We start from the raw sequence: 24,869 nt of genomic DNA, 5'->3' as shown, positions 1-24,869 counted from the left end.
AAACTTCATGATTTGACCAAAGGGCGACACCACAATACCAAAAAAAAAAATCAATCGAAGCAATGTAATCTACATGTATCGCAGCATACATTTCAACTGATATATAGTTAAATAAGCATTTCTAGATAAACCCTCTACTCCAGACATTATTATTGGCTGGCAGTTTGATGCCTAGCTACACTTGTTCTACCATAACCTATGGACGACAGCAACCAATATTTCTGAGCTCGAAGGTTTACAGATGACATAGCTCACCTCACAACAGAGAATGGACAGTGTATTATAACTAACGAAGAGCCAGCTGAAAAACTCTCAATGTTTGATTCCCTGAAACGATGGGGACCGAAGCATAAGATTAGCCATCTACCATTGTCCAGTATGCATGGCATTGTATCCAACCACCGGCTGCCAGGAAGGACAGCAGACTGTAGAGGCCGAGTCAATGCCCGAACCACCACCATTGCTTTGTGCTAAGGACCTGCCGAAGCTGGATCCTTATCACCCAGCAAAGGTTTCTTTCCAGCGCGCGGTTCGTTCTTGACTCGGGCTCCTCGTCGACAGCCATCCCCTTTCGGCGATGTCCACTGTGGCGCTCAGGCGGAATCCCACTGCAGCGCCGTCTTGATCTTCTTGATTGTGCAGGAGATGAGGTTGTTCACAGTCTCTACTGATTCCACAGTGAGCTTGGCGGTCGGCTGGCTGTTGACGAGGATCTGGAAGGCGACGGTGAGCAATGAGCCACCAGTCTTGTGCTCAGCACCGGTGCTGGGACCATCAGGCAGGATGGCAAACCCAGACGGCAGCAGAGCAACATAGGTGGAATCCCCGCCGTTCATGACGAGCTGCATTGCCGGGATGTCCACAGGAGCATACACAACCATGGAGCCTGATGCATCAGTGCAGGTCTCCTGGAGGATCAACATGCTGCTCTGGTTGGCACTCATGGCCTGTGGTAAGAAAGGCATAAAGCATGAGAAACTTTTGGCAAACCTTCAGGATGCCCGTACAGAAAAAAAAGTTGAAATAGTGTGAGGCTACTCGGCTACTGTGTGATTAATGAGAAATGCCAATAGTTAATGCTTGACGCGCAAACATTCAAAGCTGATAGCATGGGGCTGGGCTGCTGGGGCATGGGCTAGTGGTTTCCCATGACAAAATATATTCATTCACACAATCCAAAGAATCATGCCAATGAGAAAAGGAAAATAAAACTGTTCACTAGATCTGGACCAGCAATTGTTTTGAATCCTAACAATTTGTACGTACGAAACAGTAGTACAAAGTTGTCAACCTGACACCTTTCCAAGCAGATCTGCCCTTCCTACCCTGCCTGGTCCCAGTTTGTCCTTTTCCACTGAACTTGTGAAAAGTTAGGTGCTTCTCAGTTCTCACGCTAGTAGGCTTTAGCTTTTGGACAATAGTCACGGCCTTTTTTTCATCTCCCAGCAGTATCTGATAGAAAGCTGCCAGACTTTTTTCTTGTAGTTTTCTCAATGTCCTTATCGTTTTACAATATAAATCACTTATTAGATACTACTAACTCTAAAGACCCTGAAAGCGTTATTCTATGTGAGTTCCCATAAATTACTTGTGATTTCATCAACCAGCATAACTTTTAAGTGATGTAAGCTGTGGTACCATGCCTAGACATGCCGTTTGGAACAAACAATCAATGTAAAGGAGCAAAACGGTAGTTATAAGCAAACAATACTCACACTGGCCCTGAGGAGTGACACTGAGTTCCCGTGCTCTTGACCCTTGGCAATGTTAGCCATCTCCTGCATTGGGCCTCCGTTGCTGAGGATATCCCACTCTGCACGCAGCTGCTCGTCACGGAGGAAGTTGAACAGCTTCTCCGGAGCCACGGGCACCCACACTGATGTAGCAGCACTCAGCACCACGCCCGGTGGCTCCCCGGGCTCATCCACACTCTTCCGTGCCATGACGCGCACATCCTCCCCTATGCTTCCTGTCGCACCATCCAGCTTGCTCCATTCACGTGCAGATGACGCGCTGACCCCAGCACAGAAGTTTTCCGTCATCCGCCGTGCCAGCTTCAGCATGCTTCGCTTCCCCTCTTGTGTTATAACTGCATGGGAGCGGCGCATTATTATCATATCTCAGAAGTCATGCATGCTCCAAAGTTAAAAATAGCACCTATATGCTGACCCATATGCCATTTTTTACCCACACATTATTATCATCTCAGAAGTCATGCATGCTCCGAAGTTAAAGCTAGCACCTATATGCAGACCAATATAACATTTTTAACTTTGGTGAAAATGCTTAGTATCTTTTGGCTGCCTTCTTTTGACATCAACAGAAATGATTCATGCATGAGCAATGCAGTTCTTTTTTTTTAATATATGAGCAATGCAGTTATTGAACTAGCACATGTTACTCTATATGCACACACAGTCCTTTACAGGGTGTACATGGAAAATAGCAAGAAAAGGTTCAAACTTTTCTGTACCTGACGAGTCATTTGCTGAAACTGTATCAGGAGACATGAGTATGGCCAGGCATTCACACTGACGCTGCAGCATCGCAAGCCACCGCCTGGCTCCAAAGGCAAGCCCGGACCGGAGAAGTGGTCTATAGAGCTGGTGTACTGATGCCTCATCGTATTCCGTATGCTCGACCCATGTGACCTACAGGGTAAATGCATCCGTTAGTCCATAAATGCACGCCCACATGCAATTGTCCACAAGGGGGCTCTGCAGAACAATACAGCACTTCTGTGGCTACACAGTAGAGAGAGCAGTCCTCTTTGTACCTTGTGATTTTTTTTTCCCTGTGGGTCAAGGGTAAAAACTTAAGGGAAAAAAGGAGGGTTGTTTGATTGTTAAGCAGTCTCGAGATGTGAAACCACATGAATGAATCAAATAATGAGATCATATATGGCACCTTGATCTAGATAAGAGCATATCACAAAGTGATAATATAAACCAAGATTTCTTAGCACATGGATTAGATAAAAAATTAGCATCATTCTGACAAGCATTTGTACTATGCCCTTATGACATGCCCCAACTCCCAGCTTTCAAATTACAATACAAACAGACCAAGAGATCTCCTGTTGAGCTCTTCAAATAGCCCACATCATAAGAAATATGCAACTAAGGTGCCAAAAGAATAGTTTAATTTATTTTTCCCCCCCAAAGTTCTTGGATTAGGCAATATCGCTTCAAACACCTCCAAAGTCACAAAACCTCTTTTCTTCAGCACATTTATTTTCCCCAGAACTCTCCAGTATTCAGCAAAATAGTTTATAGCATATATTTAATTCCACATCAGTGGCCCAGATCAAGATCATGTCAAGACTTGTGAAAAACTCGAGGACAAGTATTGACATCTTTTAACCCCGATACATGAGCCAGTGGTCCAAATTTCAACATACAAGCAGGGACAGATTGATTAAATTGCGGACAAGAAGTTACCCAAGGTGCTCCAACCGAGGGGTGGAAGCATCTAATCCCCTAAAAAAGCCGGTGCTGTGACTAAACAACCAGAAGGAAACATGCTTGGGGAATAGTGTTGGATCCACAAAACACTTGATTATTTCTAAACAACTTGTTTAGCACCCCTCCTCGTTGACCAAGCAGTTTATTTATTTGGGTTGTGGGCTCATGACCCTAATTAAATTATTAGGCCTTGACTTGTGAACACTATGCTGCATGGGCATCACCAAATCAGGCCATTAAATTAATACAGTGCTAAAAAAGAAACGTCGTACGTAGTCCCATGCTCTGAGAGTGAGGGCGGTGTGGAGGTAGTGGAGAAGAAGTGGAACAACTCATGGTTAGTTCTAACAGGGGTAAGCTCTGACCAGTTACTTGATGTAAAAGTTCAGAAACTTTACAGAGTAACAATCACGTTAGTTTCATTAGCCCAACACTTCTGTGAAGAATGGTGGTCCAAAGAGCCCAACACTCATTCTAAGCTCAGGGGTAAGCTCTGACCAGTTACTTGATGTAAAAGTTCAAAAACTTTACAGAGTAACAGTCATGTTAGCTTCATTAGCCCAACACTTCTGTGAAGAATGGTGGTCCAAAGAGTCCCATTTTACACTACCCATCCTCGATATGCTCGAACGCTACAGACAGAAAAGAAGTAAATGGCGTTTGGATGTTAGTACCTTGCAGTAGCCATTGGGAGTGTCTTGCATCACACAGCCAGAAGGTAACCGCCTGCACCTTACATTTCCAGCGTTGGATATTGTTGCAGAGTTCTGATCTCTCACCAATCCATCAATAGACACATCTACTACTGCCCATGCACCCTCAGCCAGCTGCTTGCAAAACCTGAGAAATGTGACCTCCCTGATGGGGACTAAAGGTGAGAGCACCTGTAGCTCAGCCTTCATCTGTCGCACAAAAGCAAAAGCAAACTGAAGTTAGCTATTTGGAAGACACTCGTGGGCACAATAATATATGTGAGCATATGATCAAGCCCGGAGAACTGTTAGGCACTCACCAGCAGCAGCGCACCATTTCTACTTCCTGCAATGCCGGAGGTCACCTCCTCTAGGATTGTGGCCTTAGCAATCATGCATGAGAACATGTCGGACCACCGTCTCTGAAACATGGATGAGAGAGCAGCATGCAACATCAGCACAATTCATCATAATACAAAAGAACAATGGTATGAACAGAAATGGCAAACATGAGCACGAACCTCATCCATAAGAGTCTCAACAAGGGCAACGCTGTCGTCGATGATGACAAGGCCAGACTCCCTAGAGGCCTCGGACACATACCCCACAGGCTTGACGCCGATGCAGGGTAGGAAGGATTGGGCATACTCCTCAAAGTTCAGCATCTCCTTGTTGGGAGAACCATTGAGGCTCGGAAGCCACAAAGGCTCATCAATCTGTGCCAGCTTGACTAGTTCATCCATCGCACTGATCGCAAGCTCCAACAACATGGACCTGTCAATGCCCACCATAGACGGTGGGGCAGATCCGGTTGCCCGTGCTGGTGTGATCACAGTGCCCAACGGGCTGGACACACCCCCAGCAAACTCGCTCATGGAACCAGGCATCGTGGCGGAGGGGATAGACCCTAGGCCACGGAAGCCACCGACTGCCAGCTCGAGTGACGAGCTCGGCATGGGCAGGGACGACAGGTGTGGCTGCAGCATAGGTCCCGAGAGCATGGCCATGGGCTTGCCGAGGAACTTGGTGGCGAGGGCGTAGACGCGGTTGAGCTCGTCCTTGAGCCGCGCATTCTCGATGCACAGGTGCTGCTCCTCCAGGGACACCTCCCCAAGCATGGCGGGGCTCCCGCAGCTGCCGCACATCGGGGTGCGCATGGCCTCCCGGATCGTCATGTTCTCGGCGCGCAGCTTGTCGTTCTCTTGCTTGAGCAGCGCGTTCTCGTGCCGCTCCAGTTGCGTCTTGGCAGGCGAAATCACGGGACGGGAACCATGTTAGGAACCGAAAGAAGCAACGGGCTGAAATCAGGGAGGTAGAAAAAAATCGGCACGACACGAAAAATACCTTCATCTGCGTGCGGCGGTTCTGGAACCAGAACTTGACCTGGCGCGGGTCGAGGCCGAGCCTCCTGCTGAGCTCGCCGCGCTGCTTCTCGTCCGGGTGAGGGCACTCCTTGAAGAGCCTACGCAAACGCAACGCAACACGGGGCGAGAATCCATGCATTAGATGACAAGGAGAGGGAAAAAGGCTGCAAGGAGGATGACGCGAATGGCAGGAGGGGGTGGGTTCCGGGTCTTACGCCTCGAGCTCCTGGATCTGCTGCGGCGTGTGGCGGTGGTATCGCTTCTTGCGCTTGCGCGGGTTGCCTGGCTCGGCGTCGTCCTCGTCCTCGCCACCGCCGGACATGGCGTCGAGGTGGTCGCTCCCGGAGCGGCTGTCGTTCTCCGCGTCCGCGTCCCTCGCCGACCCGTCGCCCGCGCCACCGGGGAGCGCACGCCCGCCGCCCATGCCGCCGCCGCCACCGGCGTTGTCCTGCTAGACGAGAGATAGCACCGCATTTCACTTCAGACAGAAAATAAAATGAATAGCGAATCACTCGCAGCAAACAGCGCGTCGCGAAACATGCGCGGCCGGTCGTGTTGGAAGTCGGACGGGCACGGCAGGCAGAGGCACGCGCACGTACCAGGCCGAGGGAGAGCGCCGGCGAGGACGAGAAGCCGCCGGAGAACGGGAACTGCATCCCGCCGCATCCGCCACCGCCCGCCCCGCCGTCGAACAGGCTCCCGAAGCTCATGCCGCCGCCGCGCCTCCCCCCACGCTCGTAGGAGAGACAAGCAGGCAGCAGCCTCCCGAGAGCGCTAGGACCGGATCCGCGCACCGACTCCTACTACCCTCGCATCAGGATGCAGCGAGAAGAGAAGAAGGCTCGGCTGTCGGCTCTCGCCCCGCCCGTCCTCGTGCCCGGCGCGTGAGATCGATCGAGTCGAGCTCGCTCCCCTCCGCGCCTCCGCCAAAAGCCCAAACCCTCCGCGGCGGGGGTAGGCAGGCAGGGAGGGAGTCAGGAAGAGGGAGAGGGGGAGAGCTAGGGATAGCGAGCAGCGGGGCGGATTTGATTTGTGGAGGAACGGGAGGGGTGGGGGTCAAAATAGCAAGTGGAGGAGACGCGACGCGCGGGGCCTGGCTTCTCTAGACGAAGAGCCGAGTCCCGTCCCGTCGTGTGGACGCGTGAAAAAGGCTTGGGGTTGGAGGAGAGGAGAGACGACGACGACGCTGACGCTCCCCTCCCTGATGGGCGCAGGCAGCGCAGTCAAAGGCCAGGGCCGCTTGTTTTGTTGCGTTGCGTCGCGCTGCGCTGCGCTGGAGGGGATGGGAGGGGGGGGAGGCACGGGTCGGGGAGGGGGTGGGGGCCGTGTGATCTGGATCGGACGGGGGAGGGGGTGGGTCCGCGGGGGTGGGCGATTCAATGCCTTCCGGCTCCGGGGAAGCGGACACGCCAGGGCGGGCCGTTGGGGCCGCTGACCCAGTGAATGAATGCTGCGAGCTGGAGCCGGGCGGGGCGGGGCCCAGTCGGATCCGACGGTGGGGCGGCGGAGGACGCGCGATCACACGAATATTGAGGCGCTTCAATGGCGGCTCGCGGTTTGGTGGCGGGTACGTCTCGGCTGGCTGGACCGGCGCCCCCGCTCGCTCGGTCGGGTCCGTCCGTCCGCCCGGCACGGCCCGCGCGGCGACCACCAGCTCGGCTAATTAAATGGCCTCCCTCCTCCCTCTTGTGCTGTGTGCCAGTGCGCCACACCGCGACCGTTTTCGGAGAGCTCTTAATGCGATCGGGCTGGCTGGCCCGTCCTCTACTCCTCTCCTATCCTCCGTGGTCAAGGGGCCGCAAGGTGACGGTGATGCCAAGGTGCACCACGAGCCAGAGTCTGACTGCCCGTTACCGCTTCTCGTGGTTGACTGGTTGAGCACCACGTACGTATGACACGAGTGTCTGTCGTCGCCTGTAGCACGCCGCGTCCAGAACGGCACGGCACGGGATTGGTCTTAGACTTCAGCGCGCACTTCTTCTCCGCTGCCATGCGGATTTTTGCGAAGGCACGTTAACGTGAAAACGTGTTTTGTTCCCTCTCGAAAACCAAAAAGATTTTCGACACGTACGTCTCGGTATGCAACTTGAACCGATACATGTTTAGCAATGGTATGTCAAAAAAGGATAATATTTGCTCGTAGCTACGTAAAAGAGGCATTGTGTAGACAGTTGGGAATAATAAAATGTGGAATAAATTGCAAAAGGCACGAATTAATTTCTACCCAGAGATAAAATGTAGTAGATGACTCTGCGCCGCACCGTGACAGCCGCAGGTATGCCATGCAAACATTGATGCTTTGCCGTCAACAGAATTTCATCCCTTAATTAGGCTATGCTTACCATATCTGTTCTGTTTGAAGAAGCAACCGTAGCCATCCAGCTAGTCCCAAGTTTTGCAACTTTACAAACATGTTGAATGGTGCGGGTAGATGTGTCCTGGTTGTCCCCTTCACTTATGTGAATATGAACCGTACAACAATACTTGGGCTGTGCTATTTCTATACAAGGTTATTAGGATCGGGATCCAATGTAGGATCTTTTTTTTTTCCATGACAACATCGTAATAGTATCAAGATCCTATTGGATTCTGCAAAATTTATATATCTATATATTGACAATATATTATATAGATTGAAGCCTACAACATTAATTTTGATCGATTTTAATCGCCAAGTTTGCTAGGATCGGGATCCTATGTAGGATATTTTTTCCATGACAATATCGTATCATAGAATTAGTATTAGGATCCTATCAGATTCTAAAAAAATTATACATTTATATAAGATTTATATATATTATATAGATTGAAGCCTACAACATTAATTTTGATAAATTTTAATCGCTAAGTTTGTTAGGATCGGGATCCTATGTAGGATATTTTTTTCATGACAATATCGTATTGTAGAATTAGTATCGAGATCCTATCAGATTCTAAAAAAGTTATACATTTATATAAGATTGATAATATATTGTATAGATTGAAGCCTACATCATCAATTTTAATCGCCAAGTTTGTTATGATCAGGATCCTATGTAGGATATTTTTTCCATGACAATATCGTATCGTAGAATTAGTATTAGGATCCTATCGTATTCTAAAAAAATTATACATTTATATAAAGGTTTATAATATATTATAGAGATTGAAGCCTACAACATTAATTTTGATAAATTTTAATCGCTAAGTTTCTTAGGATCGGGATCCTATGTAGGATATTTTCTCCATGAAAATATCATATCGTAGAATTAGTATCGGGATCCTATCAGATTCTAAAAAAAGTATACATTTATATAAGATTGATAATATATCATATAGATTGAAGCCTACATCATTAATTTTGATCAATTTTAATCGCCAAGTTTGTTAGGATTGGGATCCTATGTAGGATCTTTTTTTTCCATGACAATATCGTATTGTAGAATCAGATTGTAGTATTAGGATCCTATCAGATTCTAAAACATTTATACATTTATATAAGATTGATAACATATTATATAGATTTAAGCCTACAATATTAATTTTGATCAATTTTAATTGTCCATTTTCCAGTGTACTTGAACTTAAATAATATTTTTTATCACAGTGATGAATCATGTATAGCAATTATTATGTAGTGGACATTATGAAATTTCATGTAGGATCATATGGAACCTTGACGTAGATTCAAAATATTATAAAATTTAATATACAAGGTGGGATATGTCTCAATTTTTTGGTTGGTAGGATCTCATAGTACCGTAAGACACTAGGAGACGAATCGGGATCTTGATAACCTTACTCATCACACAACTTTTTTGCATGCTCCAAAGCAGGCGTAGCACGAACACATTAGTGTGTCATGCGTAGGATCTCGACAAGTTATGCGGCATGGCATGATGCATTCTTTTCATCTTTTATCCTTCCCTTGTGTTTATTTTCCTCTCCGTGCTACAAATTGTACGACTTGTGTGGAGAAATCGGGATCGATTACAAAATAGATTACATCTTATTAAGGTTGTACCTTGGACTAGCATGTCACGATGAAAAGGGTGTGCCATGGGCCGTTGCCACGGCACAACATGATGAAATTGAAAGCAGTGTGCCTACTAAAACACTATGATATGGCACGAGACACAAGACTACAATGGTACATTTTGCGTTCAAAAAAAAGAAAGACTAACTCGGTTGCATTGATTTTAGATAAATACTAGTTGGTTATAGCAAAAGACACAATCATCTACTCCTTTTGATAGCAAAACTAGTTTAGGTTTATCCCAAGTAAAGTTTTTAAGTTTTGATAGCAAAATTCCAATTAGTTTTGCAATGTACTCATGTGAAAAGGGCGTAATATCATAATATAAAACATTTATTTTTAAAAATAATATCCTTCTTAAAGATATTGATAGTTTACCTTGTATCTAAATTTGAGGAACAAAATGCAAACAAATTAATTTCTAGGCACAAAGGATGATATGTAGATGACTCTGCACCGCACTACAGTCGCATGTTGTCAATATGTCATTCAACTTGGTGTTAACTAATCCATCAACAGAATTCATCCTAGGGCGTATTCTATACATCAATGCACGACTTATCTGGAGAAATCTTGATTCGGGATAAGATAAAATTACATTTTATTAGGGTTAGTCTCAGACTATCATGACTTAAATTGTGCCATGGGTCGTGTTTGGTCTAGAGACGGCACAACATGAATAGGGCACTATGCCGACTAAAGCAACACAAGACACAAGAGGGCCGGACTGTACTAGCATGACATAGCTAAGTCCCAACTCTAATATGATGCATTCTATACAAAAATCTTTCTTTAAAATTTTAAAATAATTTACAACCTGGTTGGATGGTAAAGTTTCGTTGGTACGGGTCTAGGGGATAGATACTAGTTACTTGTAGAAAAAGGCTAGATCATTATACTCACTTTAATCACAAATCTAGTTAGTTTTAGGTTTGCGTCATCAAATCAACTTTTAAGTTTGGACTGCCGTCAACAGCTAAAGAATCGAAATTTGATAACATAATACTCATCATGAAATGTAATATCATAACGTACAACATCTTCTATTTAAAATAATATAATTTTTAGATATTGATTATTAAAGTTATAGCTTATAGTGCGTGTCAATGTAGGAAATGGTTTATATTTGTGATTAGAGTGTATTATGGGCACATGGCAGGTTATGTTCATTAAGATGTTTTTTTCATCATAACACATTTACATTCTTGATTCGTGAATCAAGATGTATGATATTGTAAATTGTTTTAAGATTCATGAATATTTTTGGCAATAAATTCTAGCATTTTGAGTACCTTTTTCCTAAATAAATACACCACTTTTTATCTTAGTGTATCCATCAAAAGTCAAATTACACCACTTTTTCATTACTGCTGTAGTACGTACACGCATTCAATGTAAGTAACAACATCAACTTGTTTATCAAACTGTACATTTAATGGGAGTAATATCATCACTGTTAGCTGGTTACTGGGCACCACAAGAGTATGATCTACTGCCATGAGGAATGTAATAATGTCTTTGGTTGGAGGGACATGGATCCTAGGATGGGGTGTTTAAATTTTGCAAACAACGATTACACATGGTAACAGGAAGACAAAAACCCTATTTGGATCCATCCAGCTAATCCATTACCTGGCTAGCTAGTATTAGCTTGTGTCAGGCAGGTTCAAAAAAGTTACTGTTCAATTGCATGACTTTTTTTTTTTGGCTGGAACCAATGGCCCAACTTGGGAGTGGATTTAAAATCCTCCTCGTCCTTGTACAGTCTTGATCAAGTGGATCAACCTTGCCATGTATTGGAGCACACAATTAATGTGCATACCCCCAAAACAATGGTCGAAAATGAAATGGAGTGCGCCTGTGTTCATACATTAAAGTCCCTTTTTGGTACTTTAGTAGTTCCATCTTGCTGGGAGAAATAATAATGGTTTTTGCATGGACCTTTCCCAGCCTGATCGAACTAGTGAACTGACACTACAACTGTTCAAAGAATATTGATTTTTCATAGCCCATCAAATGTGTACAGGGATGCTGGTTTGCATCACATTTCCAGTTACGCGAGAAAGGAAGGCACGATTCAACAGGAGAGCGACGTGTGTTTTTGTCAGCAGGTATGGGTCTGGATGCGAACGAGCGCAAGCTGCCGACGCATCGACAAGCTCGACGAATCATTGGGAACGGGGAGACTATCGGACTGGAGAGTGTAGACATGGATAACGATAAGACTTAAAGATCCCTTGGACTGGCGTGATAAAAAGTTGTGCAACGATTTTAACTGTCAACTTCCGCGGAAATTGGTTGTGTTGGTCTTCATTGCATCCGTTTACTTTAGGGCTGTTAATTTTAGACATTTTATTCTTCCGGTGTGAACTGTGGATGTTCATCTCTGCAGTAAGGCCTGAGAGACGTTTACAGTTTGATCTCCAGTCGTGGATAAGCACGCAGTAAGATAAGATCAGGGGCATGGAGCTTGGCTGGTAAGAAGCCCAAGAAGGTCTTCTGATCAGTCTGATGATCTCTCCTTTGATGTCTTCTGATCTTCAGGCCTAGAACTACGGCCCGTTTAAGAGAAAAGGCCCAAGAAGGTTCGCCAGAATCTTGACGGCTTACTCCAGGCCCATATACTAGCCTCCTAGTCATCTGTGGGCTTCTTAAACCAGCCCAGCTAACGAGGACCAAGCCGATACAATGCGTGTCGACGAGGACGAGCATGCAAGAGATAAATCTGATTATTCATTATAGCTCGCCAAGAAATGCTTAATTTTTCAGCATTTATTGCATCCGTTAAGTCATGATGAAGATGGCGGAGCAGCCCATTGGTAATTACCTCGTTACTCGTTAGCTCACAGCTTTTGGGGTCCCCTGAGAAATTAAAGTGGGAAAACACGTCCACGGGAAAGAAGAGGTAATTTACCTCCTTTTTAGCTCACAGTTTTTTCCTCAAAGAAGAGATATCTTTAATTAAAACTTAGAAACAGAGTATGCTCAATGCAAGCCGGAAAATGAAAATGCAACATGCCTGCTTCTTTTTCTAATTGAGCAAGTTGTTTTCAACGAACAGACAGGAGAACCGTGCTACCGTGTTTGGTAGGACGGCAGCACCGGATATGTTCTCGTAGGTCCAGTCAATCTAACCTTGGGAGTTGGTTCAAACCCAAAACATTTTCTTCGCGGAAAGCGTAGACGGAACCAATCTGATTAGCTACGCTGGATAAGGCATGTTAATAGAACTTTTTTTTTTCTTCTACGATGAACAAAGGTAAGGTCTCGTTTGGTTACGAAGAATAAAGAAGGCTGATTAGAAGTACTAAATATAGACTAATTATAAAACCAATTGCATAGATGGAGGCTAATTCGCGAGACGAATCTATTAAGCTTAATTAGTTCATATTTTGACAATGTGATGCTACAGTAAATATATACTAATGATGGATTAATTAGGCTCAATAGATTCGTATCGTGAATTATCCTCCATCTGTATAATTAATTTTATAATTAACTTATATTTAATCTTTGTAATTAATCTTTAAATATTTATGTGAATTTTAGCTCAAGATGGGAACTCTCTCTAAACCTGCATCCCACGCGAACTCCCGAACCCAGTACCCAGCTGGAGCTGGTGCTGTGCGCCTGTGCGAGAGTGCGCGTGTGCTCGTCAGCCGAGCGGACCAGACGGGTCTTCGGCCGCCACATTTTCGGCCAGCCGCGCTCCTACCTCCCAAAACCCAATTCGAAATTCCGAATCCCCCAATCCACCGGCCACCGCGCGCCCGTGCGCCACCCGATGCCCAGATCCCCTCGGCCGAGGCCCCCTCCTCCTCCTCCTCCTCCTCCTCCCCGCACGCCCCCTCCCGTGCCCGCGCCGTCGCAGGCCATGGCCGCGCCCGCCGCCGCCGCCGCCGGCGGAGGCGAGGAGCCGGAGCAGGAGCAGGAGTTCGACATCTGCAACGACGAGGGCTTCGTCTACAAGGTCCCCAGCGGGCTCTACCCCGACGCCGCGCCCTCCTCCACCCAGGCGGCGGGGGCGGCGACGGGCCCCGACCCCGAGATCGTCGGCCTGCGCCGCCGCCGCCGCGCGCTCCTCCGCCTCCGCGCCAAGCGCCTCCGCCAGCTCTCCCGCTGGGAGGCCCTCGCCTCCGAGCTCCTCGCCCCGCTCCCCGCTCCCCAGCCACCGGCTTCCCAATCTCCTCCCGCTTCCCCGCATCCCGTCGCCGCCACCGCCACCGCCGCCTCGGCTTCCGTCCTCGACGACCTCATCGCGCAGGTAACCTTCACCTCGCTGGCTGCCTGGCTTGCTCCGCCTTCTTCGCTTCTTCCGCCTTTCCTGCTTCGGAGTTTAGTGACCTTCCTCTATTACGGGTGGCTGTGCAGGCCGATGTGCAGGCGGAGCTTCTCAAGAAAGCATCACAGCTGTGCGACGAGATCAACGCGCTCTGCGACGCGCACGAGGCGGCCATCGTGGATCACATAGCCGTGCTGCCGGTATGGGGCAACCCGCGGGAGCTTGTGGCTTCGCTGTACAGTCCCGACCCTCACGAGCAGGCTGAACCCGGTACCAGTTAGGCACTTCATAACCCTATTAGTTGTTTTGGACTTTTGGTTGTCTAGATAGCTTGTTTCTTGTCAAGATAGTTTGTGTTTGTTGTCGCGGATGCTCATAGCATGTGTGCGTGTAGGATGGCAGATATTTCTGCTGATGCCCCCCCCCCCCCACCCCCACCCCACCCCACCCCACCCCACCCCAAGTTGCAAAATTGACCTTGTGTAACTAGCTTAGGTATCTTGAATCGGAATATGTTAAGCTTATTTTGGTATTCATCACAAGTATTTGAACCATATCAGTGTATGGAAGTATTTTCATGATTGTTTCCTCATGTAGTTCTTACTTTCTGAACATTGGAATTTTGAAATTCAGCACATACAGCATAATATAGTTTGTGATTTGTCATGTTGCACTTTCGGAATTCGACTTGTCGCTGCTTAGAGGGCACATTATGTTGAAAAAAGTTTGAATTCCCACTATTTTACAACTAAGCCATTAGATTTTGGAAAGTTCCACCTTTTCCATTTCCACAACCTTTTCCTTTTGGTTTCTGGTACCATTGGATCTGGATATTAAGGTTGTACCATCTCAGTTGTGTCTATGATCTGTTGGAAAATCCTGTCGAGGCGATTGTATTTGTTTTTGGCAGACATGCTCTTGAGGATATGAAAGTCCCTGAAGGCCTAGAGCAATGACTTGTGACTTTATCACTGAAAGATGCCGATTCATATTTGGGCCTTCCTCTGACAGTAAGAAAACCTACCAAAGCAGAATACTCCCCTAGTTGACAAGATTGCTGATATCCTCCCTGGGTGGAAAGCTTCCCTCATGAATCGTGCTGGTCGGCTCATTACAGTACGTGTGATCTTCACTGCTTTTCCTGTTTACCTTGTGATTGCAATGGACTTGCCCCAGTGGACAAGCGGTGTAGGGGGTTTCTTTGGAAGGTCCAAGTGAAGGCCAATGGTGGCAACTGCCTTGTTTCTTGGGAACGAGTTCAGCATTCAATCCAGTATGGTGGCCTTAGTATTCTTAACCTTGAAAGTCTGGGCTGAGCACTTCACCTCAGATGATTATGGTTGCAGAAAACTGATGCTGATCGCCTGTGGGCTGGTTTACCTATTCAAGTTCCACAAAACACTCAGGCCTTGTTTAATGTTGCAGCTGAGTCTATTGTTGGAAATGAGAAGTCCACTATGTTCTGGAGTCTTGACAGACTGTTAATTATGGGGCAAAACTATCTCATATTTGGCTACAAATCTTAGGAATCTGAATCAAAAAGAGCACTTAAGCACTGCACTGTGGCTCAAGTTAATGACATCAATATAGCCCTCACTGTCCAAGTCCTAAGAGAGTATCTTCATGTTTGGGATCTGGTGGAAGGGCTGCATCTGAAGCAGGATATCCCTGATCAACACCGGTGAAGGTTCTCACTGTCTGGCATGTGTACTAGCAAATAAGCTACAATGCCTATTTCCTTGGAACAATCAGATTTGTGCCATGGAAGAGAATTTGCACCTAAGCTGTTGTGCTTGATGCTCTAGATTTATATGCTCCTCACACCATATTTTGGCAAGACATCCAGAAATAGAGAATGGCTCCACATTTGCTGATATATGCTATCCGTAAGGCAATGTTCTGTCAAAACAGAGTTTGCGTCCAAAATATTGCATAGTGACAGATTGGTACAGGGCAAAATCTGTGCACGGAATGTGATTGGAAAATTCGTGCAAAGAAACTACATGGTGGAAGCACATTCATGTTGAACATTTTTTTTATTTGGTTTTTGCCCATTCTGTAATATTTTTTCGATAAAGCCCATCCTGCAATGTCTGCCTGTAGTTTTCTTGTCATACCTGCATATTTTTTTATTTTGACAAATTCATCTTGTCCTGTATTTAGGTGGCTTGGATGAAGGGAATGGAGGCTTCCAAAGTTTGAGTAGCCAACCGGGCAAAAGAGCTATTGGAGTTGCTTCAGCGGCAGTTGAAAGGGTAAAAATTATTGGTGATAAACGGATTCAGAGCCCTTCCCCATGCAAAAGATGCTCCCACTTCGGTTGTGGTGGGAAGAACTGCTGTGAAACCCGTGCTGAACTAGGCGATGAGCTTCTTCCACCCGTTCTCGCTGAGAACAGGTAATTTGAAACTGATTTCAGTTAAGAATTTGGTCATTTACTACTACAACTGGTCATATTGCTCATATTTCCCCCCATTTGCTACATTCATCACTGGAATGCAGGAAGAAGAAAGGGGCAGCTAGTCCTTTAAGCTCCAATAGTGTTGCAGCACAAGCCTCTAACAAACGAAAGAGGTTTGACAAATAATCATTTCCAAATCCTTTTCACTTTCCCTTATAATTCAGTGTAGAATGCCTTCAACGAAAACTTGTTTTCCTGACAGTCAGAAGACATCAGGGAATAAATCTATGCCCTCAGGCACTCCCGGATCAACAATGAGAAGGAAGGCTGCTTCCATTCCAAGAGCTCCAGACACATCTCGTAGCCCGGGGCCTACAACCAGGAGAAGGGCAGCAGCACAGCATGCATCACCACGCTCATGACCAGCTCTTATATATGTTTGTTGTAAACAGTGCGTTTTCTCGCAGCTTGATTTATGGTGTAAATGTGGCCATCCTGTGTTGTGCAAAGTTAGCACCCTGATTTGCAGATGCAACTGAGGTAGTGAGGTGTCCTGTTATGTTATGTAATCTTATTTCACTGTGAGGTTCTCTTTAGCTGTTAGTTGTCATCGTGTGTGGGCCCAAATTGCGATTCGCTGTAACCACATCTTGCTGGCAATGCTGTTAACAAGTGCTTGACTTCCACTCCACCTGGAAATACTGGTCGTGTAAGTGGCTGCCACTTTTCTGAATTTACAGTACATGAGCATGCATCCTCTGTTTGGACTGCAAGCAAGCTGTGCTGCTCTGTTATTCAACTCCAATGGGATTATTTGTGCATCTATCGCAAGAAAGGCCTGATGCAGTCCTGAAACTGGGGTTATGACTTGTGACAGGCTATTTGAGGACATAGTTGGTTAATTGAAGTGCACGACGAAACATATATAAGACGAGGTGACCTCTTCTCCTGACGGAAACCTCCCAGTTACCGGATCGTACCTGACCTATGGTTGCTTCTAGCGAGGCAAACAGTTAAAATGCCTTGCAATGCTTAGCAGCGCATTGGTCAGGTACGATCGATAACACTGCGTAGAAGCATGAAGCGCAACGGATTTGAACTAAAATGCCTCTGATTTGTTTGTTCCTCGGTAATACAGTAACACTGTACAAGACTCGTGTTTATTCTCGGGAAAAAGAAAAAAAAAATAACACTCGTGTTGTTTGCTTCATTCCCGCGTGGGGCCTTGGACTATTTTATGTACAAGTAAGACAGCTATACCCCAGTAACTGCTATATTTACATACAAAATTACAGCAGCCGTGGCGTCCGTACGTTTGTTCAGTCATCTGATGTCCATAAGACAGGACGTGCGCACAGAGAGCTCCAAAATCTTGGCATTCGCAAAGGCAACCTGAGAAAAAAAAAAAGAAAGGACAGCATGAGTATGTGAAATGTCATAAATTGACATTTGAATTCAGTATTAAAGATGCGGCAACACCTAATAAATACTGCGTTCTTATAAAACTCAAACCAGAAATTCACGCAGACAGCAATCGCTAAAACTTAAGTACAGATATGTAAGGAATGTAGTTAAAGTGCCTACCATTTAACAGATGGCGACCAGCTAGCGAGATTCCTGACACCACACCTCTCATATACAAAATATTTTGAAGCTGGTTCTGCAGTGCCACATATTATGCGGCCGGTCCTTGTAAAATAGTCCACAATTAGTCTCATTCCAAGCCTCATTTAGCAGACACACTTGCCTTTTCCTTTTCCTTTTCCAGTTTCTTTTTCTCAGCCTCCGCATTTCGAGCATTTTCATCACGCGATTTTTTGAACATATTCACGAAAATAACCAAAATTGATGTCACTGAAAATAAAATGAGCAATAACTGGTCAGGTAAACATAAGAACTTTACAAACAGCCGTGCAAGAAAATAGGTTACTGCCAATCAAAGTTCAATTCCTAGTGGACAAAGCAGTCAGGTCACCTCAAGTAGCTAAACAACTGCCGATATTAGCAACTTCGATAAAAGTTACAGTTTCGACAAAGCCAAGAGACTTAAAGGGGATAAGGGAATATTATTCCCTCCAGTTCAAGTAGCTAATCATATGTCGATATTAGCAACTTCAATAAAAGTTACATTTGGGCCAAAACAAAAATCACTGCAGAGACTTAAAGGGGCTGAGAGAATAATACTTCCTCCGTTTCAAAATGTAGGTCGCTTTAATTTGTCCCAAGTCAAACTTCTCTAAATTTGACCAAGTTTATAGACAAATGCACCAACATCTACAACATAGTTAAATCAACAATGAAATGTCTTTTTAGTGCATACGTTTGGTATTGTAGATATTAATCGATTTTTTTATAAACTTAGTCAAAGTTGGAGAAGTTTGACTTAGGACAAAACTAAACACCTACATTTTGGAACAGAGGGAGTATTAATTAGTTCAGATTTCGTATCCAGGGGTACAGGCATCCCATTTAGTGAATGTATCATTTTGCAATGTTTAAAAAATTCATCAAAAGATTGTGTATTACATACACAAAATTAAGTATGGCTGCAACAAGTCAGTTTTAAGTCTGTCGTAAATGTCAAGAACCAAAACAGATAAGCAGTTAATCTGGCACTGTTAATCAGATGTGGACAAACACTTGTGCCTTTTGAATCCCGACATCAAAGATCAATTTCAGATTGAATTTCTGCAGGTTTATTTAACTGTGCGCACTGCATACTACCTCCAATTTTAAGTATATGACATTTAGGACATGCAGATATATTTAAAAGTGGAGGGGTACATGATTTCTGTGATGATTTTTTGAAACATTGCAACATTGATTCTTAATTATGTTTTGACATGATGTAATCAGGATCACTCAAAGGTGAATCTAAGCTTAAATCTTCTAGTTCAAAGAAAATTTCATTGGCATCGACTTCCATCACTGCACATTCAGACAGGATAGCATGAATAATGACCAATGAGCCAATGACAAGTAAAATGTTGAAATAGTAGAAAGGCCAAAATATACCTTGCTCGAAAGGGCAGCGTGCAGGATCCTCACCAAAATACTGAGCTAGGGAATCAGCATTCCTTCCCTGCAAGACAAACTATCAGAATCTATAATAAAAACAGAAAAATGGGGTAAATACTTTTTATAGCAGTGACTCACCACTTCAGCATACAGGGAAATTAGGGACCTAACCTCAGCTTCTGCTGCGTCAAGAAAGCTTTTCAATGCCTGTAGAACTCATCAGTTTCAGTTCAGTTGTAAAAGATCATCATTATCGTTCACCTACTGCACATGTCAAGTATGTCACTGGTACATACATTTACATGTACTTTTACTGCTCTACTTATAGAACTACAAATCAGAAAAATACACAAACAACTGCTCATATTTCACCAGTGGTGGAGAGATCCACCAGGCTAGAGGCATTGAGATGGCAGGGTAAGAAGATGAGTAAGCAAAATACAGGAAATCTAGTGAGTGCACAATCTGGAGACAAGTAGTCTGGCGTTTTTGCATTAAATGAGTTGACCCTAAAGCATCTTAACATGATGGATAGATGTAAACTGATTTAATTTCAGGCATCCAGCAAGTGCTAAAAGAAGAGATAAACTCTTTCATACCTTACGAAAGCCAATTGAAATTGCACCATCATTTTCTGAAGCAGCTAACTCCTGCTCCACCTTCTCAAGACCTTTGTTTATTGCTTGCATTTCTTCCGCAAGCAGCTTCAGTTGGATCTGTGGGAATTAAGAAATTCAGTTGTTCTGTAACATACTTGATGAGTAGAAAGCTCAATATCCATCCAGAAGTGCAAAACATAAGCTAATTGAAATACCTTAGAAGCTGCTTCCAAATGAATTAGGTCTTTGTCAAAATCAAGAAGTTCAGGCATTTTCTCAGCAAGAAGCTGGCACGTAACAGAAATGGAAAGTAACAGAAATGGAAAGAAGTTAGCTAAATTACGTAAACACTGCAAATTAAGGGAAAAAAGATGACAGACTAACAGGCATAAGGCAGCCAAATGAATTTGACATGCAAAGAGCAAAGTAAGATCAGGTTTGCTTTTTAAACTGCCCAGTTGCCCATGTAAAGCACCCGTGTTTGGAAAACTAGAACTGGACCAGTACCCGGACACAACCACTTTACTGGGAACCACCCACATTTCTGACCAAAAACCACGACTTGCAGTAAATTAGGTTAACTCATTTTGTAAGCAGTGTAAATCAGTCTAGTGCACAATAACTAATGATGACTCAGACATAAACCTGCCCAGCAAGCTTTAGCCAAACCTTGGTCAGGTTTTCAGCCATTTACCATCAGCTTTCTAAAACCTTTAAAACACACAAGCAATCTTTGATCACCACCTCCCCAGGGCTGTAACTTGCATGGGAGATATTCTCAAAAGAAAATGGCTCAAGGTCAACATATTAGGTGCTGAATCTGATTGGACTGCTAAGATTAGTTACAATGCGAATCCATTTACCATTTAAGCAATATCAGCATGGACATCTGGTGACAACTGACCTTTGGAGTATTTGGAGCATCTTAGCATTGCTCTCTTACTTATCAGTGTTTGTCAATAGATATAACTAATTAATAATCTAAAGAAAATTTAGAGTGCACTGCGCTACCATGTAACAAACAGATACTAGCCATGTATAGCATGCGTCAATGACTACAACAAAAGCAATTATATAACATACCCTGCAACGCTAGTCCCAATACTTCGTATCTTGTCACAATCTCCAAAAGCTGCCATGTCATATGAAACTATGGAAGATACAACTACCCCAATGCATAGCATCATAGGTTGTTTCTTAGGTCCCACAAAATAATTAATTGTTAGGCGTATGTTTGTGACTATGAATTCTAGGTCACCTGTATGGTTCAGTTTTGAACAAGTTGGATTTCATGTCTAGGCTGTAACTTTCCTCTTTCTCTTCATGACATGTAATTTAAAAATCCTATGTGGCACTTGTTTAATGTGCATGATACAATGCACTGAGACTAGCCTAGGTCAACGAACAACAACAACAACAACAAAGCCTTTTAGTTCCACCGCAAGTTGGGGTAGGCTAGAGTTGAAACCCAACATGAGCCACCAACAAAGAGGGAAAAGAAAGAAAAAATATACAAAAGGCATTAATAATAGTGATTATTTAGGGGACTAAAAAGTTCATGGATAAAGATGAACGAAGCTGATAAATATTAACAAAGTGTGATTCAGAATTAGCACGACATCATGTAAAGGGGTCACTGCCCACTGGAGTATAATCTTGGGTGTTCTGCCATATTATAGAAGAGAGGGTAGGGCCTTAGGGGCATGCTACTGCTTTGGACATTTCGAACAGACCTTGATCGTTTCATATGTAATTAAGATCAATAGCATGCGAATATAGTACATTTATAACAAATCTCAGTGATTAGTGAATACCTTGCATAAATAATGCATCAGTGTCATCTTATTATTTCTAGCTCGAGTATCCGACAGTTTAAGAAGGCTGTCTAATCTGAATCCAACAGCAGATCCTGTTTAATCAATCAACAGATCAGGGCGTTGGGCAAAATTGTCAGAGAAAAGGCATTGCATATGATTTATCTACAGTTGTTTGACAGGAACTATGCTTCCATGCTTCACCCCTTCAATGAAGTTACACGATTCTTAAAGCCCTCTAAGGGGCGAATGGTTCAAATTCAGTCTTGGGTGAAGCATAGAAGCACCTTCCTAAGGTACCTCGTGCTGTCCCTTGATTCAATGCGTTTCCTAATGTGAGAATGGTCTGCATTATCTGCCGTAACTTCAAAGACTCTTTGACCTGCATAAGTTGAGCCGTTGAGCAAGCATGCAGGTATAAACATGTCTCAATTTTTTAACAGGGTATCACCGTACCTCCTTTGTTGCGTCGTTTATGGTGGTTAGGTTAGTTCTTAGATCATCTACCTGCCAAGGTGAGTTATCTCAATCACATACTGCGAAATTATGGAGAATACAAGATATTCCAAGCAAGTTGGCTTGGGGAAAGGGGTCACCAAACCTGTGTTGAGAAAGTAATTCTAAAAGCAAAAACTCTTAGCTTGGCCTCCACACGTGGAACTTTCATTAGCTCCAGGAAGAACTACAGTGTAGTTTAAAGCTTCCGTCATTACACAAAAGGAGGCACTATGTGAAACCAAAATGCCAAAATGCTGAACTTACCTGTTCGCATTTCCCAAGCATTTCTTTGTTGCCATTATAACCCTGAAACGAGAGACAAGAAAAAAAAAAGAAAGCCCATTTAAGATAAAAACATGTCAAATACTGATTAGGAAGGCAAGTCAAATCATAAGGTATGAAAGAGAAAACAAGTGAAAAGAATTACCTTTAACATCTCAATCTCTTCCTTTGTAGGGCAAAATTTAATGAGATTTTCCACTTGGTCATTATCAAGAACAGAAGAATCCAAAGCCAAGATTGCACTCTGCCAGACACAATCACAAAAGAAAATTACATGGAGTACAAAAACAAGTACCAGACTGTCAGGAATTTAATGGAAGTGCCAACATAAAACGATGAGCAATTTCATAGGTGTTATAAATTACCTAAGAAACAAAAACACGCATCATGAAATCTAATACAGTTCAGCAGTAGCTATAAGCCTATAGCACGTGATGATCACATAGTACAAGTGCATTTTTGGCCCTTGAACTGTCACGGAGGTCTGGCTTTAAAGTCCAAGGGCCAAAATTGGAGTTCCGCAATAGCCCAGGGGACCAAAAATGGACTTCTTAAATATTTTATGGCACTCATATTTGGGTACCCACAAATTTACCATGCATCAATAAAAACGGTCTGCTCTATGAAACCATGATATAATTGTAGGGAGTTAGTGTCAATGTGACTGATTTTTTTTAATACAACGAAATCAATTGATTATGATATATAAGGTTAGCGTGGCAAGTACACAGAATAACAGCAGTCACTAAGAATTGCCAATGTGTCACAAAGGGGAACTGGAGTGCCCACTCCTCTATTATCGGTAGAGACAGGTTGAACCAGAAAGTAAACTCACAATCATATCAGGTAGAGGCATTTTAATTTTTGTAAGCATAATCTCGCAATTGTTTGCCCGCCGCATGTCAACCTGAAATGAAGCTAACAAAAACTTAGTCCATTTTCTATTGAGTGAATATTTATTGAGCATACCAACATGAAAGGAAAATCACAGACAACTGGAATCATCACATATACTCCATCCAGCCACAAAATTAACACTTTGGAGAGCATGAAATCAATTAATTATTAAGTTTGACATATAATATCTTCATGTATTAATGTCATGAATGGTCTAAGTTGTATATACACCCCTATCAAAATTAATATCACAGTTTTATTTGGTTTTTGAACATCCATGTTAGCATAAAACAATGGTCAAAGACTCAGTTGTGTTTGGGGGGCTGTGCCATGTGCAAGATGTATGTTTGTGAAACAACCAAAAAAAAGGCTAAATAACCCACACACTCCCTTCAATCATGAAAGAGACATTCTGGATCGCATGAAATCAAGTGTGTAAACTTGACTCAAAAAGTATTTTTTTAATATCACAGATCCACAGTTACATAATCAGATTTCATAAATGCACTACACTGGAAACTAATTTCAAAGCTTCATTTGGAGTGTGTGCATAAAGAGGGCAACAAAGGCAACATGCTTGTACCGTATATACAACACCAATGAACAATTATCCAGCATTTTATTACCCGTGTTGCCAAATGGAACTAAAAACTTCATGTGGGCTAATTTTAATCAGCTAAGCGTGAAGATAAAAAAAATATAAATAGATTCACTGATGAAAGAGTGGCCATCATATAGCATGCAGTAGTTTTATTGAGAATAATAAAACAGTCTAAGTTCCAAAGTTCCAATATATCAAATGAGAAAAGAAAATGTTACAAAATAAGTGTGAGGAAGCAATTGATCGCAGTAGCATCATGGGAACAACTTTAAAACATTATATATTAAATAAAGCCAAATTTCCCACAGATAGGGAGAATGATTAAACTTTTAGGAGTTTTGAGAAAACATTACGACAGACAAATGGGAATTTTCATACCAGGTGAACAATTTCTGGCTTGCTAATAGCTGAACCACGTTTTGTCGCCCCCTTTTCACTTGTGCTGGTTACGCTTGCTGTGGAGAACAAGCTCTCCAGCTCGGATAAATCGATATCAGGAGCCCTGACAAATGGTGCAACACAGCTTTAGTGAAGAGATGATCCATATCTCAAATAAGTAAAAGGAACTACCAAGCCCAGAATAAAAGATAGATTTTATGATGAAAAATAGCACATACTAGAATTAGCTAGTAATAGTCACAAATAACATATTTCATACTTAATAAACTAGTGGTATGAGAAATTTAAACTCGTCAGTAATAAATCAACAGTTGGACATATTATGAATAGAAAATCATGCTACAATATGTCAATAGCAGCTACCTAGCCTGATTCCCTTGTTTTTGGGCATCAGCCCAGAGACTTCCTTGCATTGCTCTAGTAACTTTCACCCAATGCAGAGGCTTAAGTGAAGCCTTTTTGGGAGGGTTACTTTGCTGCGCCAATCCAATGCCACGACCTTTAGTTGATCCAGTAGTGTTGCCTCGTCCCCTCCTAATAATA

General features: G+C 43.7%; 3 protein-coding genes across 4 annotated transcripts in view; 1 reads left to right on the top strand and 2 right to left on the bottom strand.

Moving 5' to 3' along the window:
* Nucleotides 1–35: 35 nt before the first annotated feature.
* On the bottom strand, nucleotides 36–6,636 carry LOC101767335 (homeobox-leucine zipper protein ROC5). 2 transcript variants are annotated; one of them, XM_004967944.4, is made up of 9 exons: nucleotides 6,120–6,636; nucleotides 5,736–5,971; nucleotides 5,501–5,618; nucleotides 4,678–5,397; nucleotides 4,477–4,578; nucleotides 4,139–4,366; nucleotides 2,474–2,651; nucleotides 1,716–2,089; nucleotides 36–947 (listed from the first exon to the last, which is right to left on the bottom strand). In XM_004967944.4, the coding sequence occupies exons 1-9, from the start codon at nucleotides 6,228–6,230 to the stop codon at nucleotides 594–596; spliced, it is 2,421 nt and encodes an 806-aa protein (XP_004968001.1). In that variant the 5' UTR covers nucleotides 6,231–6,636; the 3' UTR covers nucleotides 36–593. The 2 variants fall into 2 exon arrangements, with proteins under 2 accessions (XP_004968001.1, XP_004968002.1); XM_004967945.4 differs by having other exon boundaries at nucleotides 5,736–5,968.
* Nucleotides 6,637–13,451: 6,815 nt separating this feature from the next.
* LOC101768281 lies at nucleotides 13,452–16,977 on the top strand (the record flags this gene model as incomplete). Its single annotated transcript, XM_004967946.3, has 5 exons — nucleotides 13,452–13,799; nucleotides 13,907–14,087; nucleotides 15,981–16,215; nucleotides 16,320–16,391; nucleotides 16,481–16,977. Coding segments are annotated over 5 exons (996 nt in total), but the record flags the coding sequence as incomplete, so codon positions are not given.
* A 332-nt stretch (nucleotides 16,978–17,309) lies between these two features.
* The window catches only part of LOC101760586 (formin-like protein 3), a 13,681-nt gene continuing 6,121 nt past the window's right edge, over nucleotides 17,310–24,869 (bottom strand). Inside the window, exons 7-21 of the mRNA XM_004971548.4 lie at nucleotides 24,690–24,862; nucleotides 24,306–24,429; nucleotides 23,265–23,336; nucleotides 22,575–22,673; nucleotides 22,412–22,453; nucleotides 22,251–22,331; nucleotides 22,106–22,156; nucleotides 21,950–22,031; nucleotides 21,650–21,744; nucleotides 20,051–20,122; nucleotides 19,836–19,952; nucleotides 19,375–19,443; nucleotides 19,234–19,300; nucleotides 17,803–18,072; nucleotides 17,310–17,610 (exon numbers count right to left, since the gene is read on the bottom strand). Of these exons, the coding sequence (XP_004971605.1) occupies nucleotides 17,945–18,072; nucleotides 19,234–19,300; nucleotides 19,375–19,443; nucleotides 19,836–19,952; nucleotides 20,051–20,122; nucleotides 21,650–21,744; nucleotides 21,950–22,031; nucleotides 22,106–22,156; nucleotides 22,251–22,331; nucleotides 22,412–22,453; nucleotides 22,575–22,673; nucleotides 23,265–23,336; nucleotides 24,306–24,429; nucleotides 24,690–24,862 (1,272 nt within the window). The 3' untranslated portion in view covers nucleotides 17,310–17,610; nucleotides 17,803–17,944. The remainder of the gene's footprint in view (nucleotides 17,611–17,802; nucleotides 18,073–19,233; nucleotides 19,301–19,374; nucleotides 19,444–19,835; nucleotides 19,953–20,050; nucleotides 20,123–21,649; nucleotides 21,745–21,949; nucleotides 22,032–22,105; nucleotides 22,157–22,250; nucleotides 22,332–22,411; nucleotides 22,454–22,574; nucleotides 22,674–23,264; nucleotides 23,337–24,305; nucleotides 24,430–24,689; nucleotides 24,863–24,869) is intronic.

This window comes from Setaria italica, chromosome V, assembly GCF_000263155.2.
Source record: "Setaria italica strain Yugu1 chromosome V, Setaria_italica_v2.0, whole genome shotgun sequence".
NCBI classification, from domain to species: Eukaryota; Viridiplantae; Streptophyta; class Magnoliopsida; order Poales; family Poaceae; genus Setaria; species Setaria italica.
The sequence above is the reverse complement of the archived record's forward strand: the minus strand, read 5'-3'. Positions and strand labels throughout refer to the sequence as shown.